The 21,345-nt window shown below is 44.7% G+C and overlaps 1 protein-coding gene across 1 annotated transcript in view; it reads left to right on the forward strand.

The window, feature by feature from the left end:
• Positions 1-17,369, forward strand: part of ches1 (checkpoint suppressor 1) — a 57,734-nt gene extending 40,365 nt beyond the window's left edge. The window contains exons 4-6 of the mRNA XM_053445157.1: positions 5,145-5,203; positions 12,183-12,291; positions 13,399-17,369. Of these exons, the coding sequence (XP_053301132.1) occupies positions 5,145-5,203; positions 12,183-12,291; positions 13,399-13,954 (724 nt within the window). The 3' untranslated portion in view covers positions 13,955-17,369. The remainder of the gene's footprint in view (positions 1-5,144; positions 5,204-12,182; positions 12,292-13,398) is intronic.
• The last annotated feature ends 3,976 nt before the right edge of the window (positions 17,370-21,345 follow it).

Consider the following 21,345-nt stretch of genomic DNA (forward strand, 5'->3'; position numbering starts at 1 on the left):
GTAAAAAGCGCTTGTTGCCTTTCTTCTTTTTTTTCCCTCCACATGTTCGCTCCCTCACCTTCTCCCCTGCCTATCTTGTCCACCCCCCTGTTTTGCCTTTCCTCCAGCTCTGAACACTCCCCGGCTCCGCTCCTCTCACTCTCTTGCCTCCTCTTTTAATATCTCACACACCCTCTCGCTCGTTCTCGGGCATACATTACAATTTGTGGTGCACCCACTACTCCGTCTTCTTTATTTACCCCCGCTGTGATTTATTCCCACACTCTCTCTTTCTCCCTCTGCTCTCTTCTCTCTCTCTCTTCACCACTTTATCATTCAATTAGATCCTCTTTTGTCTATGTTCTCTTCGTTCTCCGACCCCTCACACACGCCCCTGCACACCACAGCAGCATCCACCTGTGTTGTTTCCCCCACAATCCTCTCCTCTCCTGACCTCTCCTCCACCCTGCAGCCTCTTCCTTTTGCTAACTTCTTGCTTTCCGACTCTTTTGCACATCCCTGTGGATATGTCAGCGAGAGGTACCATTAGTCGTCTTTTTTTTTTCTTCTCCCCTTTCTTCTGCTCGGTCTCTTTCTCTCACGCACTCTCTCCCTCTCTCCCTCTCCCCATCTCTATGAATACCCCAAGACCACCACCTCCCCCCTCCACCCCGCTCCCCAGTTGATCTGGGCAGGCTGGCTTGCGGAGCCAGCGGACTGTGTAAGACAGAATAATTGGTTCACCATAAAATGTAAAAGTGTCATTTTGAACAATGAGGTATGGGGAAGTGGAACAAATTGGGGGGATGGGGGGGGGCGGTGGTGGGGAGGTGTGCTGCGGTGAGGAGAGTGTAGGGGGGGTGAGGAGCGGGGGGGGGGGGAGAAGAGGTTGTTCATTTGCATTGTGACACACAGTGGGCCAACGAGAGTCGGTGAGGAATTCTTGGTTGGAGCGGAGCTGAGGGCCACCTGAAGAACGTGTGTGTCTCTGTGTGTGGGGGTGTGGGTGTGTGTGTGTGTGGGTGTGTGTGTGGATGTGTGGGTGTGTTCTTACCTTCCCAGCAGCCATTAGTTTCAAGAGTAACTAACAATTATTTTCTTTGTCAGATGACCAATAATTTCTTTCTTCGTTTATCGATTCATTATTTGATCGACAACAAAAGTGCATCAAAGTGTCCTGAGAGACTCAGGGGGACATCTTCAAATGTCTTAAAACAGAGAAAATAAGCAAAGCCTCACAGTAAAGAAGCTTCAACCTGAGAATAGGGGCCATTATTTATTTTTCAGAATCAGTGTAGTTGGGGCACCCCACATGCGGAGACTTGAGTCCTGACTCAAGTTTCTGACCTGGCCCATTCCAGCGCGTGTTCACCCATTTTCTTTTCCCATTTGATAATCGCAATGTCCACTCAATGAAGCAAGACCCAAAGACCAAAGAATCTGAGTTTTATCATATCATTGATTGATTATTGCAGCTTTATTTTCCATAAATATCTGCAGCGTACAAAATCTAATCTGCAGAGACTGAAAAACCTGAAATAGAAAAATTTATCATGGTGTTGCCGCTATTGTTTCTCATCAACAATGCTGTGCCTGACAGTTACTTGCAGTCATTAGCAGGGATCATGTATCAAACACGTAAGAATGACCCTCAACAATAAACAACCAATAGACTAACCTTATTTATTTGTCTGTGTGTCCAGGTAAAAGCTGTACTTTTTGACACTCAGGTGTCAGGGCAGCCTTAAATCGTTGAAAGCTAGATCGTTCAGAAACGGCTTCATTTTTTTTTAACCATAAAAAACGCTTGTAAATTCTGCCTATGAGCGAACAGCAAGCATCTTTGACATCTCAGCGAGTAGATTTTTTTATATTGCATTTAAATGAATGGAATCCAGCGACTGCATGGAAGGGAGAAAATCAATGTAAGAATTTATGACGTGCTTCAAAAACTGTCCAGCGTCGATGTAAAGCACTTGCACAGCATTTACAGTATGCACGGTTTGTTGCTAATGGGCTTCAACATGAAAACCACTTGTATGGTCCTTGCTGCTGGATCCAGCTCCTAGACTTCCCAGACATGTCAGATATGTCTGTTTATATCAATTTGTTTAAGTTCATCCACAAAATATCTGTAATTCATTGACAACACCAGTGCCGGGATAATATTTTAATATTGGAACAGGCTGGCACAGATCGTTATATGATCCTGTAGTGTGGGGTTAATGTGACTTATAATTCCACATCTATAGAACCACTTCTTCATCATGAAAATTGTTCTATGAATACACCCGCCGTATTTAGAGCTGCAAAACTGCTGCCGTTTCAGATGAAATCTCCAGGTCTGCGTCTTGGTCTGATGGCCGGCTGATGAAGAAAGGTTGAAAGGTTCAGGGATTAATGTATTTATTTCTTTCAATTATTTGTTTTATTTTGTTTCACTTTACTTTTCATAAACAGACAGGAATTCCACAGACATTAGAAAAGAAAAAGAAAGAAAAAATGTATACTATAATTTATTATTAATATTTTTTGCAACATCCACCCCCTATTTTTTAGGGTGCACAGGTGCGCTGTTCCAGTTGTAATATTTTGTTCAGGATTACTTCGAATAGGTTAAGTGTTGGGGGTCTTTGTTGGTTCCAGTTTCCTTTCAATGTGTCTTGAAACTAAGTAAGACCAATCAATAGAGCACGATATCTCTCTCAAGAGCTCTCACTCTCAAGAATATTATGGCATGAAGTGTAATGACTGCAAATGGTTGTGCAGTGTGTCTATTATGTTAAGGTCAAGGATTGTCTCAAGCAGCTCTACACAACCGAGAAGTGGAGGATGCACAAAGAGAACGAGAAGATACAGAGAGAGGAAGTGGCAGAATGAGGAGATGGGGGAAATAAGATGGAGAGAAAGGGAGGAGGGTGCAGAGCAATGATGCTTCTTTGTCCTCTACTCTTTGTCGCTTACACCTCTTGGTTTTTCATGGACCATAATAACTCACGCCGCACACCAGCCGACCCCCACCTGCAGCCCGCTCCAGTGTGTGCATCTGTATGTGCGTCTTTATCTGCACGTGCAACTCAGCAGTTAACATGTTTCAAACTCTGTGTGTGGATGTGTGTGTCTTATGCATGGCAATTGTGTGTGTGTGTGTGTGTGTGTGTGTGTGTTTGTGTGTGTCTGTCTGTCTGTCTGTCTGTCTGTCTGTCTGTCTGTGTGTTTGTGTGTGTGTGTAAGGGAGAGCGGGGGAGGGAGCACGCCTGGTAGGAGGTCAGCTCCATGGTGCATTCCTTCACACCCCATCAGCATCTGGATGGGAGGAGTAAGGGAGGGGAGAATGGATGGAAGGTGGAAAAGGTGTCTCCATGGGGTTTGGGAGAAGCTCTCGCTCTCTCACTCTCTATTCCTCTCTTTCTTTCTTTCCCCTTCACCCTCCCTTTCCTCTCCCTTGGAGAAAAAAAGATGAGGCGAGATGCTGAGGGGGGGCGTCTACCTCGGATTTAGCCCCTCGCCCACTACATTAAATGTACAGGGTTGCCTTGGCAACGGGAACGCCGCCATGGCAACACATGTAGTATAAGGCAGGTGCTGTCGCACTGTGAAGCCATTTGTTGAGAGAGAGAGAGAGTGCAGGGATGGGTAGAGAGACAGAAGGAAAGAGTGAGAAAAGGGAGAGGGAGTGAGATGGGGGGAGTGAATGAGATGGGTGGGGGGTGGGGGTGGTAGGGAAAACAGACAGGCTGTTAGCGCAGGAAAAATATGTTATCGCCGTGGCAACGTAATGTGGCAACTCTCCATGGCAACAGCAGGTGGCTCAGGGCTGAAATTTGTGTTTTGCTTTTTCGTGTGTGTGTGTGTGTGTGTGTGTGTGTGTGTGTGTGTGTGTGTGTGTGTGTGTGTGTGTGTGTGTGTGTGTGTGTGTGTGTGTGTGTGTGTGTGTGTGTGTGTGTGTGTGTGTGTGTGTGTGTGTGCGTTCACGTGTGTGTGTGTGTGCGTTCACGTCTGCGTTTGTGTGTGTGTTCACGTGTGTGTGTTCATCTTCCTTCTGCATCTGGTGAGGTGAGAGCCTCCCATCAGAAGTGCACACGTCCAAATCCTCACATTCAGCAGATTAGCAGAACATAAAACACGACTCACATTACAAAGGCAACTCTCCTGATGAGTGGAGACCGCTGGAAACGAATGGGTCGTTCTTTTAGAGTTCACGCAGCGTCGCCAGGTGTTTTCTCTCCTGTGTGTGTGTTTGTGTGTTTTTACCATCGACTGTATAGGGGTTTTACATATGACCAAGATGCACGTTGTCGGCTAACACGCGCCCTCTGTGTTTGAGAACAGCCTGTCTAAACACGGAGAGAAAAAGAAAGGAGCAGTCAGACGTGATGTCTAATGGGGAGCTAAAGACCACTCAACCTGGGAAAGCTCTTTACATCCTCTCTCTCTCTCTCTCTCTCTCTCTCTCTCTCTCTCTCTCTCTCTCTCTCTCTCTCTCTCTCCCTCCTCTCCCTCTCTCCATCCCCATCCTCATCCCTCCATCCTCCTCCATTCCTTTGTCTTAAAATTATGGCTCCACCAGCAAAAGTGCATCTCTTGTCCTCCTTTGTGTGTATGTGTGTGTGTATGTGTGAGTGAAAGTGTCTCTGTCTATGTGAGAAATGCCGTCATTACCTCCCTCATTAGTGGTGCAATGATCGCGTAAACTGAGTCCCTGGCTTTGGGCGCGTGCATGCGTGTGTGTGCAGCATGAGTGTGAGTGTGAGTGTGAGTGTGAGTGTGCACGTCTCTCTTAAACCTGCCCGGCTGACATGAGCGTGTGTTAAATGTACGAGTGCTGATGATTTTTTTTTTTGTGTTGAATGTGTATGAATGGAACAGTGGCAGACGATGGGAGGTTGTCATGAGAAATTACCCCCATGGACTACAGCGGCGAGGCTGTAATTCTCTGAGGTAATCACAGGGAATAATGGCAACAGTGGGACACCCGGGAATCTAATCACTATAATCAGAAGCACTGGCTTATGGGCTCAAATTCCTGCCTTTGCTATCGGCCTTGTGATGAAGCCCGCTGGGCCGGACGGCTGTGCAACATGATCAAATGATTGACCAGTTTTCTCTCTCTCTCTCTCTCTCTCTCTCCCCCTCTCTCCTCCATCCCTTCTTCCGCTTTCTAGTCCTCCATTGTGGTCGGGGAGTCCCCTCTTCAGAAAGAACGGAGGAGTTCTCCTACAAGGTACAGTCTCACCTCTGAACATCTTTAACCGTGTGTGTGTGTGTGTGTGTGTGTGTGTGTGTGTGTGTGTGTGTGTGTGTGTGTGTGTGTGTGTGTGTGTGTGTGTGTGTGTGTGTGTGTGTGTGTGTGTGTGTGTGTGTGTGTGTGTGTGTGTGTGTGTGTGTGTGTGTGTTGGTGTGGTTGTGATCTCCCACCTGTTTCCTCTCTGTCTCTCACCCTCTTGCTCACTGTCCCCCCATCCCGCCACCTCCTCCCTCCCTCTATGGATGTGCCAACTCCAATCATCTCAATTCCAAATCCCTCTTTTTAGAAGCGCACCTTAAGAATACCAAGCGCTGAGTTCTGACACTTGGCTCGGCGCCAGAGGAGGGAGGCTTTTGCTATGGAGGCGTATTTGGAAGTTTAAAGAAAGAAAAAAAAAAAGGAGAGATGGAGACACAGCAAGTGAGAGAGGAATAAAGAGGGGGATACAAATCCCAGCTTCAAGTCAGACTCTTGAGCACTCCCCCTGCCTCGATCCTCATTACACAACATACAGTTTCTCTCTTTTACACTTATACACCTTCTCCCTGTATTTGCCATTGTTCCCCTCCTCCCGTTCTCCTCTTCTTCTCCCCCCTGACCTCCTCCCTGGTGGCTGGACGGCAGTTTAAATGGACATTCAATCCCAATCAGGGAGCACTCCAGGAGCTCGCTGGGCTGCCGAGTCCTAAATGGAGGGGGAAATGGATACATTAGGCGTCTGCGGCGCGCCCTCCATTGCCACTGATAATGGAGTAGTAATGGTCAAGGAGCCGAGGTTGGAGAGAGTGTCTGAAAACCTGGTCTCCCTGTAGACGCTCAAAGTCTGAGAGTGATGTGTCTGAGAGGCTGGACAGAAAGATGGACAGAGAGGGAGACAGGCGGGAAGGCCAGCGTGGAGTGCACATGTGACAGGCCGAGATGGGAAAAGAGGAACTTTTTAAATTTGTAATGTGTTTAAGAAGAGAGAGAATCACCGTGTGCGATATTCGTCGGCAGTGGGGAGAAAGAAAGTTGTGACAGACAGCCAGAGGCAAAGTGAAGACAAAGAAGGGTGAGGGGGAGACTCCAGAGTGAGTGAGTTTGGGGCTGTTGGTGCCCTCTGTTATTACTTCCATCTCCCATTCCCTGAGCTTTCAGAGCTTTCTGAGTTGATGTGGGCTGAAATCTGCCTCTCCCTGTGGCCCGGCACCGGCTCAGGACGAACGCAAGGACAATGGCTCTTAGCCATGTCCTCATCCCAACCCATCACCGCACCACCCCCCAAAGTTCATCATTCAGCGGCTCTAAATTATGGAGGATCTCTTCAGCCAAAATTGTTCGTGTTTTATTTAAGTTCTTAGGTTACCTGCCATCATATAAAGATAAACCTAATTTTGGTTGGATTAATTTAGAGCCAATTGTACAGCTTTATTAACGGCAGAGAAAGTGTGTATCCAAGCCAATTTCACTTAATTTTTTAATTCCTTATTTTACTGCTCTCCTTAATCAACAACTCTCTCTTTTGATTCTGTCACCGCTCAAATAAAGCAAGCTTCTTTAAAACCACTTCTCAAAAAGTTCAACCTTGGTCCAGCTCTACTCCAAAATAATTATTAGACATTTAGGAAAACCCTCTCTGAAAGGAGCCTCATTGTTTCTGTTGGCGGTTTCCTCTTCTAAATGCCGTATTGTGACGCCTCAAGGTTCAGTCCTTGGCCCTATTCTGTTGGCCTTGTACATGCTTGTGTGCACATTCAATAGGACACTTTAAAGGTATCTGCTATCACTGTTCCGTGGATGATATTCAATTATATGTCTCATTCAAACCTCAAAACACAGCCAAATTGTCAGTTTTAATTAACTGCTTTAATGCTATAAAAGACTGAATGGTCGCTAATTTCTTTTTGCTAAACGCTGAAAAAGACAGAGATCGTAATATCTGCCCCTCTTGGTGCTGTCACTACAAGTGGATGGTTTCGGGTCTCTCAGCCATAAGAAATCTAGATGTTAATATGGTTCAGTAAAGTCATAGAAAATGTTGCAAAATTCATGGAAACTCCATAACAGAACAGCTAATTCAAATGTAACTCTTATCCAACCAGCAAGGCGAATAGAGCATAACTGCGACCACCCACTTAAAGAACAAGTCTTGTTCCGGAAATACGGTGGTTGCAACATTTTGGCTGATAATCAAAATCTCTATTCAGAAAATGAAATAGGATTTTTGCTGCCAGTACGAAGCCTTTGAGCTCTATTGCTGCTGATGAGCATTCAGTCGGATAGGATCCATACAGCCATATTTAAAAGTGTTATTTTGTTACAGTCATTCAGTGTTACATGTCAGCCAGCCAACCACTTAAACACTCAGGCTGGAGTGTGAGATCGACAAGCCAGTTAGACGTCCAGTTCAACTGCCAGAAACTTCAGCCCACCAGCAATCCAGTCAGTCAGCCAGTCAGACAACATTAGCACGCGTCCTGCCCTCAGACTCTGTGCTCACTTTGAAACACACGGCAGCACGTGCAGCCGGATAGACAGGAGGAGGAGGACGGAGGAGAATGGGGGGGGGGTGTTTTGACTGAGCGAGAGGCCCTTCTCAAACAGTTGCATTCTCAGGGTTTGCTGGAAGTGACCTTTGAACCCTCTGCCTCCTCTGGCGAGTTCAGCGAGCATGTGCGTCTCTGTGTGCACTCGGTGTTTGTCTGATCTGCTGCGGAGTGCGCAGCCTGCAGGGGCCATGTGGAACTCATTTAACGGGATGAGACAGAGGAGGCCGAGTGCGTCTACGGTGCAGCGAGAGCCGGAGAATGGAGGGAGGGAGGCTGAGGGCCGCGCTCGCCATGGAAAACGGGCAGGCAGGCGTAGACGTAGGAACCAGACAGAAAAGGACCAGCTGACCAGACGTAGGAAAAAAGACAAACTGGAGGAGATTTTCTCTCCAGGAAAAAAGGCAGAGAGGCAGAAAGACACTTCTTTTCTGTTCTTACATTTTTCTTCCTCAGCACAACCATTCCTGCCTTCTGTCTTCTACCAAGCCAAGTGTGTGTTTTTATACGTTTAGCTTTGCGCTTGTAAAATGCGCGTCTCGATCTGTATCCCAGTTTGGTCAGGACAGGCTCTGGGAGTGCTGCCTGCTCTTTCCCAGCTTACTTCGTCACTTCGTCTCCCCGGCATATGTCGCCTGCTTTTTTACCTGCAGAGACAGCGTGCACGCTCAGCTGGAGATATGAGTCACCACTATACATAGAATGACAGCGAAAATGATAGAGAGGGAAAGAAATCAACAGGAGGGGACGGAATTAGAAAGACAAAGAGAGGCGTTTGTTGAGGATTTCAAACGGCAGAGCGAGGAGGTGAAGAGACAGAACACACACACGTGCGTGAGAGGAGAGTCGTCTGCGCTCGTGCCTGGGAGGAGTGTGTGTGCGTGTGTATCTAGGGTAAACACTGGTGGTCAGGAGTGTGCGGCTGAGCTATGAGAGGCCATGTCAAACAGAGCTTGGTATTTCCTTTCCCCCCTTCTTTCTCTCTCTCTCTCCTTCTCTCTATCACTTTCTCTGCTGATGCATGATCTACCACTCTGTGGCATGTGGAAGGGGAGCCGTTGCTATGGCAACCCGAAGCCTGACTGGAGCGAGAGGTGGGGAAGGAGGGGTGGGAGCGTGTCAACCCGGGGAGACCTAATATACTGCCCACACAGACACACACACACAGACACACACACAAACACACAGACACGCGCACAGAACCACGCAGTGAGTGATCAAGATTACAAAAGAGAGTCTGTGCAGCGACTTACTTATAAGGTTATGGAGAGCAGAGCTGGAGATATCAGGGGCAGAGCCACACTAACTGGAGTCAATAAGATTACACTGGTAGCCGCGGGAAAAAAAGAGAAACACACCAACAATGACGAGCGACAAGAACACAACCTATCATATTTCATTTATGTGTGTTACTGCGAGAACCATACATACATGTGGGATGGTTTTCTGGAGAGCCTCGTCATGTCAACATGTATGTTTTAATGAGCCTATGGTTCCTGGGGAGAATTGAATTTCTCCTCAAAGCATCAGTCATAGATATACTGTATTGGCTATTGGGGGGGGGCTTGGTCTACATTGTATTGATGCTGCGGCAAAGGTTTTTTAGCGTTTGCACCTTAACTCACAAACGCTCCTGCAGCAGACAAAGCAAACAGCAGGTCATCATTTGTGAAATGCAAACTGACCCTGGAGATGGAAATGACAGCTGTTTTAGTGAACTGGGATGACTGTGGTGAGCAGCCAGCCCTGAGTAATGAGAGCTGTGTAGGCTGACATGTACACACACACTCTTCTTTCTCTTCTCTTCTCTTCTCTTCTCTTCTCTTCTCTTCTCTTCTCTTCTCTTCTCTTCTCTTCTCTTCTCTCCTCTTTCTCGCTCTCTTCCATCACACACATAATACAAATCTAGTCCAGGTCTTTTCACAAGTAGGAGACCAGAGGCAGGAGTATGACCTTGCTGAGTCTGAATACGAAAAGATTTATTGTAGACTCTCAATGTTTGTTTTTAGTATTTTAAAAGTATAAGTATTTTTTCCCCTTTTATTGTGTTGGTTCAGAATTGGGAAATGTTCCAGATTCATTCTCTCTAACACATCGGAAACTAAAGCTTTTTTAAGTTATTTATATTTTTAAGTAGTTTCATCTTGATGGTATCACAAGTTTAGCTCTTCTTTACTGTTAGTCTGCTGACAAATCATATCATGGTCTTATTAAACCTGTTCAGAAAAAGATTGTTTCTGTAAATGTGCTTGTCCCCTTTCTTGTTGAGAAGTAGACATCTGTAATGTTAAAGTCTGGGCTGCTGTGGCTCAGGAGTTTCAGAGGGTCGTCAACAGACCTGAAGGTCAGTGGTTAAAACCGTAACACCTCCAGCCTGCAATCTGAAGTGTCCTTGGGCAAGATACTAAACCCCAAATTACCACCTAGTGTGTGAATGATGCCTGATAGAAAGAGTGCTGTGTGAAGTGGGAAGTTAGTCACTGAGACCTGTTTTAAGGACCGTGCTGTAAAAGTTTGATTCCGCTGTAAAGTTGGACATTTTAACATATGCGCCTATGGGGATTGACCTGATTTGGGGTTAGGGAATTGGAGTCAGCTTCAAGTGGCCATTCAGCGAACTGCAGTTTTAGACACTTTAGTCTCTTAGCCCTGGAGGTTGATGCTGGAAGCGGGGGAAATAACTAGATCAGCAGTGTTTTCAAACTTCTCTGTTGCAGGGTCTCTAAAACTCCCAGATATTGTGGACACCAGGTGTATCTGTAGCAGAGTTGGTGTGTTTCCAAATGGAATTGTATCTATGTGGATGCAACCTGAAGCATATTTAGTATACATGTCTTATCATTAGTGTATTTCTCAAGAAGTATTGCAAATGTATTAATAATCCAAACCTGCGTATCAGTACAGTATATAGAACCTGCACTGACAGTGACAGCAGCTTGAAGCCCAGAGTCCAGCAGGGATCAGGGGCGTTTGTAACCTGTGATCTCGGGCTCTCCCCGCAGAATCTGAAATGGCCTCAAGTGCCGGCTTTGGGGGGGCCACTCGAGGACGTTCAAGGATTTGTTGCAAAGCCGGTCTGTTATCCTGGAGGTGTGGTATAGGCTATTGTGTTGTCAGGAGGCAGATCTTTGCATTCATTCTGTAGTGTTTTCTTCGAGGACTTGTATGATGCTGCCGACGTTGTGCTGCAGCACGATGACTCCAGGTGATAGCCGGGTAATAAGCAGCACCTGGTGTTTGCCAGTCGATTCGCCCGCATAGCTTTCAGGCCTGCGAAATTCAATTTTTGTCTCGTTAGGTCGGAGAAAGCACTATTTGGTAAACTCCAGGTGGGCCGGCCATATGCTTGCTTATTCAGAGGAGTAAAATGGCACTTAGATGGAGTGCTGTAGCGACGTCTCTCCTTCTGGCAGCTTTTTATTTTTTATTAATCGGCCGTGTCCTACTCCCTGAACTAGGACTTTCCTGTCTGGTTTCTGTTGACCAAAATTCGGATTCTTCCAAAAACTTCTTCCACTGAATGATTGCCTCTCTGTGCTCTTGGAAACTTTGAATCTTTTAGTTTCCCCAAACTCTTGTCTTGGCATCTACATCTCAGCACAGACCTATGAAACTACCAAACTTGGGATGTGTGAATTTTTTTAACAATTTTTAGTTCACCTTGAACTCAAAGGGGCACTAGTGGAGGGAGAAGAAAATGATGCATCTAAGCAGAATTGAAAAAAATAAAAATGAACCGTCGGAAGCTATTTTCATAATTGATTAAATCGTTGAACAAAAGTTCTACAGTTCCAGCGATGATAATAATTATATTCCTATGACGTGAATATTAAGGTTTTCTTACTTCTCTATTAAACGACATACTTTGACTCTTTGTTAGAAAAAAATAACAAGACAACCAATTTACAAGAGCACTGCACTGCGTTTAAGTTTAATGAACACACAAACCTCTCCAAAGCCTTGTTTGCTCTGTGAATTTAAATTAATGTCTCTGGATTTCCTTAAAAGTACCTTTAATTTGTATTTAACTAAGTTTCAAACACAACAAATGTGTCACTGCTGTTGAATCTAATAGTCTCTGTGGTGTCCACCTCTGAGCTCCAGCTGCCTGCTGCTCAGCCCACAGCATCAGAGACGTTGGATTTAGCCGAGCCCAGCGGTCGTTGGTAATTGAATGACTCGCAGCGGCCTTAACTCATTTATGACGCTTTGTTGCTCAATTTAACCTTGCCTTGCTCATCAATATTGCCCTGTTGGCCTCCTCAGACGGTCAGTGAATGCTCACCGAGCTGCTCCCAAGTCCCATTCCGGTCCAAAAAGATTAAGCGGAAGCACCCTCTGTACTTTTCCCTCAATCCCCAGGATTTACCTTGAATCAATCTGTTTAAATATTTCTTATAAGTAACTCTATCTTCTGCTCCCACTTTTAGTTCCTCGTGGTGTGATCCAAAATGGCGCCCGCGTCAGGAGCCAGGCCCTCTTCCCTGTGATCAGACCCCTACCTTTAAGCCCTGTGGGGAGCAGAACCTCGGCCATAAGGTGGGTAAACGTTGCTGCTGCTACCTTCAACCATGTAATTAATGTCAAGTCAGGTCTTTCCCTGCTCAAACACATTCCCTCGCAGACACACACAGACGCGCCCTCACACACATGCACACATACAGTAGCCTCCAAACAAAAACAACACAACCACACCTACCAGACCTTGCGCTTAAATTTTCCACTAGTAGTTTACATAATTACAACTTTATTGTGCTCAAAAGTCAGAGACGTTCACACACTCCCCGCTGGGCAGAACATTTCATCCAGGTGTGTTTATATAACGGTCTCACACACACACACGTAGGTTTATCAGTGGGAGAGGCCTTGTTATTCAAAAGACATTCGGAACATGCATGGACTTGCACATCCATCATAGGAGCAGAAGAGTATGATGGTCTGCACCACAGAATTAATGAATTAAACATAGCCAAAGGCTCACTAAAGGTATGCAGTGAATATTTGATCACTGTAAGGGGTGCATGTTTTTCTTATAAGATATTAATATGCTAACCCTCTCATTCTGAAGGGAGAAAATGTCCAGGGGACAGGGCACGCTGCTGAAGCTGCTTTTGATTTATTGGTTGTCTGAATACACCCCTGTCCTTTAATGTCGTACAGAGAGGGTGTCTCCTGAATCAAAGAGCAAAATATGTGTTGCAACATTATGTATGAGGTGGACAGTGGTCCAATGGCTTTGCTGCAGGATCGTCACTCTGCGGTGATCTGACTTTGGAGCTTGCAAGGTCCTTTATTTGCTGAGCAAATTCCACAACCTCAGGGAGCATGAGAGCTGTTCAAAATGCTCTGTATGGTTTGAAAAATGCACGGGTGGCAACCTGAAAGTGAGTCTGCTCGTTTCTAAAGGGAAGGCTGACTCTTTGTGGAGATACAAGGTTTTAATCTGACCTGAGAAATATGCATCGCACATTAGGCCCAAGGGTGCTATTTGAGGGTGATGGATTATCAGCAGATTTTTTTCTTTGCAGAGCAAAGTGGGGCAGCGTCATTGGAGTGAGGAGTACACAAGCAGGCCGGCCACCTGCCCACAGTGTGACAGCAGGAGTAACAATATTCTCTCCCGCTCTGTCTCCTTGCTTCATACAGATCATCCCTTGGAGATTATCTAAGCCGAGGGCAGGACAGCCCATCCTGCTACTCTCCACCGCCCTGCAGCGAGGACCTCCAGGATGACCACACTTACAGCACCGCAAAATCCCCCAGCAGGCTCTGCTCCTCCCAGCTCGCGGACCCTTGCTGCCCTCTGGACGACGACGACATCATTGCCGTGGAGATCCAATCGGACGTCAAAACCGAACCCCGGGAGATCCCGTTGGATTCTCACGTCACCACTGCCGCCGCTGCCTACATTTCCCAGCAGCCCCTGCGCGGACAGAGACGTAGCTCGGGGTCGGGAGCTGGGACTCTGGCAGGGAGCAGTTTGCCCTGGACCAAAAACCGAGCAAGGGGCATTAGCGACACACTGCCGCTGAAAAAAAGGCGCGCGGCGGCGGTGGAGAAGCCGCCGGAGAGCGACGACGAGGAGATGAAGGAGGCGGCAGGGTCGCTGCTTCACCTGGCGGGGGTCAGAGCCTGCCTCAACAACATCACAAACCGCACCGCCAAGGGCCAGAAGGAGCAGAAAGAGGCCCTGAGAAACTAAGACACACACATAGAACAAATACATAGTCATGCAAACACACAGACGCTATACAGCTCACAGCACGCACACAGACATTAACACACACACTTAAACAACAATAGGTCAACAGGTAAAGTTACTACAGCATTAGCCTCAACGGACACTTCTCATCTCCCTCTATCTATCTGCAGGGCATTAGGTGAATCCTACTTATTTGTGGCAATATCAAAAATCTATGTTTTCCTACATGTTCAGCAACACTAACATCGATGGGTATTTCTCATGTGTCCTTGTTGTTTTGTTGTTTAAAAAGGGGATGAAAGCCATAAAAAAAAGCATGTTTGGTCACTAATTAGGAAAAGTCGAACCCGACTCGACTGAATCACATTGAGGGAGCGTACAGCACGCGAGCGGAAGATGGCTGTTTGTCTTACCTGTTTGTTTCTATGTGAATCTGTAGCAATCTTGCAGTGATGCCGGCGAAGACGGCAGGGCCAACGGGAGGAGCCCTCGCTCTCTCTCTCCGGGCCGCCCGCCGGCATCACTCTCCTACATCCACGAGCACAAATGTGAGACTGTGCCAAAGATAAGCGACCAGGTTGCTTCATGTAGCCGCTATGACAGCTGACAAAAAAAAAAGAAGAACAAGAAGAAGAAGGTATAGTAGTAAAGAAGAGCTAAAGAGAATGACCTTAAGTGTCAAAATAATTGTAAAACCCAATGTGATATATATTCATGCACTTAAGATTATTTTACGCCACTTATAATAAAAGCATCATGGGTTAAGACATGGTTTATTTCAAGAGCACTCATAGTATTTAAGAATAGATATATTAAAATAAAAAAAAAGGTCATGTTTATCACCATAGAGATGGATAGTGTGCCGGGTCTGAGGCAATATCTCCTTCATTTTGTTGTTGTTGTTGCATAATGTAAACGTCCCTGAAACCTCCCCAGTACTTCTGTCCATAGACGTAGACACCTGGTATAGATATCATAGCTACCAGTAGCTGCCACACCTTCCTCTTCATTTGACAATGTCAAAGAACTATATACATGAACTGTGGGTTATAGATTTCTGTTTGTGTCTGTTTACCCTCACTCTACCCTCATAAAGATATAAGCAATTTGTCCCACGCGGGCAACTCTGTAAAAAGGTTAGAAAATATTTTATTTTTTTCCTTTCTTAATTGAAGCAATTTGACCTGCAGGACTTTCTCAGTTATATTGCATGGGTGCTTGTAAATAAGATAAAAAGCAAATCTTTTTTATTCAAAGAACATGTAAGATAAACGATGTATTTAGCATGAAGCATGACTTATTTTCATATAAACCTTGATCCTAGAGGAAAGAAAAAAAGTTTTGCCGCCAATTCTTATACCCGTGGTTATATTGGAATTTTGTTTTTTTGTTGTTTTTTGTTTTGTTTTGTTGTTTTTTTCTTTTGAATCGTTTGGGTTCTTTTCTGTTTTTCTGAGCGGGCTTTCAAAGACATGTCTTCAGGGAGGGATGTGGGAGATCACTCTGCAATTAGAGGCCCATGGGTGCGACCTCTGGGCCTCGGGGTCAGGCTCTGTAGGCCAGCTGGATCACCTCCTACGGGTGGGCTTCCGTCTCCTTCTGCCTGTACAGTGACTTTTCTTTTGTTTGTTGTAGGTGTTCATTGTTAACCCCAGTGTTATTTCAGAACACGTCTGTAGAGTGTGTGTGTGTGAGTTTGTGTGCCCAGGAACACACGCCCTTTAACATTGTGCCTGCCTGCCTGCCTGCCCTCAGTACCGCTGTTGTCATATCTCTGACATGTTTTGACAGAACGTTACTTGTCTTTATTTATAACTTTATTGTTGTTTTTTTTTTTGTTTCTCCTGTGTGTAAATGTTCACGTGTCCTTATTTCCCATCAGCATTTTTCAGTGTAAATGTTTGGATCAGATGGGCAATGGAAACTCTGTATGTTTTCAGAAAGAACCATGTCTCCATAAAGGCCACCGGAGACTAGACTAGAGTAGAGAAGGAAGAGGAATGTAGGAGAAGGCAGACACAGTCAAGGTTGTTTCATAATTTACCTACAGTATTTTTACCCTTTGATTAAGGTATTACTTGTGGATGTGAAGCTCACAAACAGTCCATCACATATTTACCTCCAGAGCCCAGTCTGGAGATTTGAGTTTTTGTTCTGAACATTTTGCCACTCTACAACCTGTGTGTGAATCCAATCATTGATACTGACTCGCTTGAAATTTGCTGGAGCACTAGTGAGCTTTGACATCTGTTGCATCAGAAGGGATGTGTCGCTGCCATTGTGGCACGCTCTCTCCCTAAATCTGCAATGCATTCAACTATTAATCTTCCTTCACTTGCAGAGATGCACATAAAAACAGGAGCTTTGTCTGAGTTTGGAGTGTAGCAGCGGAGTCACACAAGGTTTTGTTTAAGCTGAACAGACACTCAGAGATCGTGAGCGAGCCGAGCAGGCAAAGAAATGCATGTCCCATCCACTGGTACAATCCTCCGCCACCTGTAGCATGCATCTCTGGCTTTGTATTTTGTATGGTGTCCATTGCCGGCGTATAAAAAAAATAGGCTAAAAGGAGACACTGTCAATGTTCTTGTTGTGTGCCATCCGTCTCTCGTCTCATATCTGTCTGAGTGCTCCCGTGGCCCAGGTCAAGCACTCTGCTGTATTTGCAGTAACAATCCACTGTTGTGGTGACTAATAACGTGTTCAGTTGGCAAGAGGCATGTCGGGGGGGAGAATGTGTTGTTCAACGCAACATTTTTTTGGTCCCTCTGACTCACTCGGTGACATGCGGGAAAGATGAACCCCTGACCTGCATGTCCCCGGGAAAAAAAGGCATAAAATAAACCTGAAACATTTTAAAGCAAAAGGAAATATACTTCACTGCCTGGAAAACCCAGAAAACAAGTGTTTCTTTCAAACCTGCCAAACATAAAGTGAGACATCCTCAAACACGGAGCTGCCATTTATTATTTGTTAATGTTTTATGCACATTCTCATGTTCTGTTTAGTTTCCTCTCCGTCAAAATGATCTACAATACTGCCATTATTTTCTGTGACTGTCTGAGCTGAATATTGGAAAGCCATAGGTTAGGGATGTCAAAATGCAAAACCGTTATTGATCTGTGAGATGTGATGCGGAGTACGCCCAGGTGTTTTTATTATTTTTTATTTTGTTTTATGTTATTTTTTCAGTAAATGTTCAATTCTCTCCTTATTGTGCAATCATATTGCCAAAGAATGATTTCAAGCCCTATTTCATCACTACATGTAAATATCAACGTTGTCCAATACCGTGGCAAAAAATATATAAATGTTGTTTTATTTTGTTTTCCATTTTCTGAAAAACTACAATGATGTTTATGTGATGTATTGTCTTCCAGTTGGTTGCAATAATAAAAAAATACAAGTTGCAGAATATTAGTTTGGCTGTTCTGTTCTAAAGATCAAAGAAAGATCAAAGGAAAAAAATTGAAATCAGGATTAGTGGTATTTAATATATTATTATACATTAAATACAGCGGAGCCCCCTCAGCACTTCAACATGCAGCACTAACACACTAACTGCCAGCGTTGTGAGACTGGAGACTGTGATTTGCTCTCGAGACTGACCCCAATAATTAACCTCGCACATTCCCATCAACATGGGTCTTATCATACCCATGCCTCTTCCGCCAGTTAATTATTCATTTACTTCCTCTAATCATTTAAGTTCAATACTTCTGATTAAAGTCAAACTCTACACCCCTCCCCCTGCAGGGGAAGTGGTAAAAGAGTTAAGTGCACCAAGAGTTCCTCGATGTCTTATCACTCCGAGCTGTGCCATTTTGGAGCCGTGTGGCAGTGGAAGCCCATTCATAATTGAAGCTGAGACAGGCTTAATCTCGAGCCAGTGCCTCCCTGTGCAGCGCGCTCCCACCACCAACACAACTGGAGCCGTGGCAGCTCCTCTGTTGCTATGCAACTACAGCAAAGAAAGAAGGGGGGGTGAGAAAAAAGTGTGCCTTCTCTAGATCTTTAGAGGGCATCACACTACTCAGTAACACAGAGACAGACACAAAGGTAAGAGGCAACATGCCGGGGATAACACGGCTGCACGTTTCCGCACATGTCATGCTTTGACAGACACAATCATCTTCTTCACTTTTTCCACACATATCGATTAAGAGGAAAAAAGAAAAAAGCACATTCCCTTCAGTCTCAGGTACAGGCCTTTAACTTCACCTCAGTAGAATAAATGTATTGAAATCAATGGTTGTGACATTCCAGTGTAAAGGAGCCAGACCAAGGTGCTAAGTGGATTGATGCGCACAGGGCCGTGTGTCCCCCGGTCTATATCATCCATATCCACAGAATGACCAGCGAGGCAAGTTTCCATGGAGACAGAAGTGGCGGTAACATCCTCTTGTCAGTTCTCATTTGTTGCAAAGCTTTATTGTTCTTCAGGAAACATTTCCCCTGGCAGTCGGGGCAGGTGTGTTTCTGATGAGGCAGACAAGACCTATAGATACAGCTTGTCCAAAAATGCACTCCAATCCTCCCCTCTTGAATAACATGTAGAATAGTTGCATGCTGCACAAAGTACATGGTGTGTGTTTGTGTGTTTGTGTGTGTGCGCTCACTCCTGCCTGCAGCTCTTGAACGTAGTGTGATCACACTCTAGTGGCAGCATGATGGTGCTACATTAAAAGTCAATACAAATCAAAGGTACCTGATTTATATAGAAATTTCATATAAATAGGAATAAAATAATTGTCATAAAAAATCCACCCCTCCAGGTAGGATCCTCTTGGTTGCTCCATGTTTCATTGGTCCTATCAGGCCATTGATCCGTCCATTATCCATACTCATCCTTTGAGGGTCGCAGGAGCCCAGCCTGACATGAGGGGAAAGGCAGAGTTCACCCTTCACAGGTCGTCAGGTATCACATACAGAGACAAACAACCCCCACACTCTCTGATCCTTTAACTTTACACTCACACAATCACAGAGGTCCTGAGGTTCCAGATTGAATCATGAATGAGACCGGGGCTTTGCTATAGTTTGCCTCTAAACTGTGCAACAGGCAAGTTCGAATTTGATTCAAAACTTTCCTATCACCCCATTTGTATTCTCTGGATTTTAATTCAGGTTGAGAATTCTATTTGTGTGTTTTATATGATTTGACTCTATTGCTCTTTATTTATTCAATGTCTTATTGTCGTTGTCTTTGCTGTTTGTTTTTATCTTTTTATTTATCCGCCAATTTATATGTATAATGCCTTGCTTCTAAAAATGCTCTCCAAAGGAATTGACTTTTTAATTCAATGTCTGATCAACCAAACTCCAATCTGCGTGTATTTGAACTGTGGGAGGAAGCTGGAGAAGCTGGGGCAATCCCACTCAGACATGGGCGTAACATACAAACTCCACACAGAAGAACGCTGGCTGAACTTGGATTTTAAACATAGAGCAGACAATGTGAAGCACTGCACCACCACAAATGTAAAACAAGTTGCTCAAAGCATGGTACAAATCCATGTTGTATGAAAAAGCTCCTCACTGAGCAATTCATTAGGACCACCATACTCATACTGGGAAGTTATCTCCATGTGATTGATGCTCTGGACATCAGATTCTGACCCAACCATCTGCAGCCTCAGCAGGAATCAAGACTCATCAGACCATGGTACACATCTCCACTCATTAACTGTCCAGTTCCTGTGAGTCTGTTCATGGCTGACAGGAAGGAAACAGGAAGTCATCTTCTGCTGTTGTTGAATCCTCGATCCTAACCATTCTACCATGCGTCAACCAGACTGGCCACTCCCCTCTGACATCTTTAAACAGAGGGGCCAATCATGTGTGCAACATCCTTGCACAGTTCCTGATTCATAAAGCACCACATTCAAGTCATTCCTTGTTTACTGTTAACTCCATAGCTCAAAACTATTCATCATTGAATATATTATAGAAATTTGACCCTAATTTTGACCCTAATTGCACAATGTATTCTTCAAAAAAGCTCTGAAATTTTTGTAATGTACGTATTTATTGATGATATTCTAAGAATTTGTAATAAGTTATGGGTTTTTTAAAGATTTTTTTAAACACTACTGATAGGACAGGGGCACTTCAGGGGCCAATTATATTTATTCTTGGCCTAGTGCCCCCCCTGACCCCATCCCTAGATCCTCCCCTGTATTGAACAGATATAATACAATAACCTCTCTAATATAATTGAACTGCTTCACTTTGTCGAGGTGTCTGATGTCAGAAGTTGTTGATGAGGCCCAAAACTGGTTTTGGCGGAAAAAAACTCAAACAAATCCTCACCTTTGGTAGTGCCTAACATAATTTAAATGATCCCACACACAGAAAAAGTCGAGTTGTGTGGGATTTGACCATGTCTGTTGTTTCAATGCACGCCAGATTGAAAACCTGGAAATTTCTAGTGGTTTTTCTTCTAGTGTGTTTTCAGTATCTTGTGTCATATTACTAATCTGCTCTGCGATGGTTCTTTAAAACAAAACTGACACTTTGGAACAATTTGACGTTGTCTGGTTCAAGCAGCGCCGCTCTGCCAACATGGCTCCTTCACTAATTCTCCTTCTGAATTAGGTTTTAACTTCCTAGCCAGTGGCTCGCTCACCACAAAACTCGCCTGTGTAACATTTTGTCTGTCCGAATGTGGTGTTATGAAAACTGCTTGTTGGGCACACACACTCTGTTGGAGGACGTTTACTTTAATCATGACCTCTTGTCCCTTGCAATTCATCCAGCTAATATGGAGGTTTCCAGCTGGGATAACGTCCGACAATGTTCTCTGTCATCACAGTGAGGACCTACCTAAGAACCATAGGCATGCTGGGTCGTCTTTAACATTTTTTAATGTTAATCTGTTTCTCTTGGAAAGTACGACCTCCAGCATCTGCTTGTCAGCGATGAACCGTATGAGCTACACGTGTGTCTTCTTCAACGTGACTGTGACCTCTCAGGAAGTCAGTCAGAAGTCCGACTTATGAATTGTCTCCTGGGCTCTCATGCCCCTGTCAAAGTCCCTGGGGTCATTTTCCCATTTAGATGTTTGGTGTTACCTGATACTCCTGACCTGTATATACATGCTGCTTTGCATTGCACTGCAGACACGTGACTGGATAACTGTGTGAATGTGATACACAGGGAAGGGCTGTGGCATGTAATTACTAGTTAAATGTGGTATTGTTGATTTGAACTACTTATTAAACTATAAAAATATAGCCAATTTCTTCTTGCACTGATCAGGCCTCTGGAGTAGCAATACCCTTTTCTGATCATTTGAATACATTACTATTGATTTTCATTCATTTGATTTACTATCACATGTGAATAAAAAAATTATATTTACAAACAAAAAAAACATCAAACTTAATGAT

Source organism: Pleuronectes platessa, chromosome 17, assembly GCF_947347685.1.
Source record: "Pleuronectes platessa chromosome 17, fPlePla1.1, whole genome shotgun sequence".
Taxonomy (NCBI): Eukaryota; Metazoa; Chordata; class Actinopteri; order Pleuronectiformes; family Pleuronectidae; genus Pleuronectes; species Pleuronectes platessa.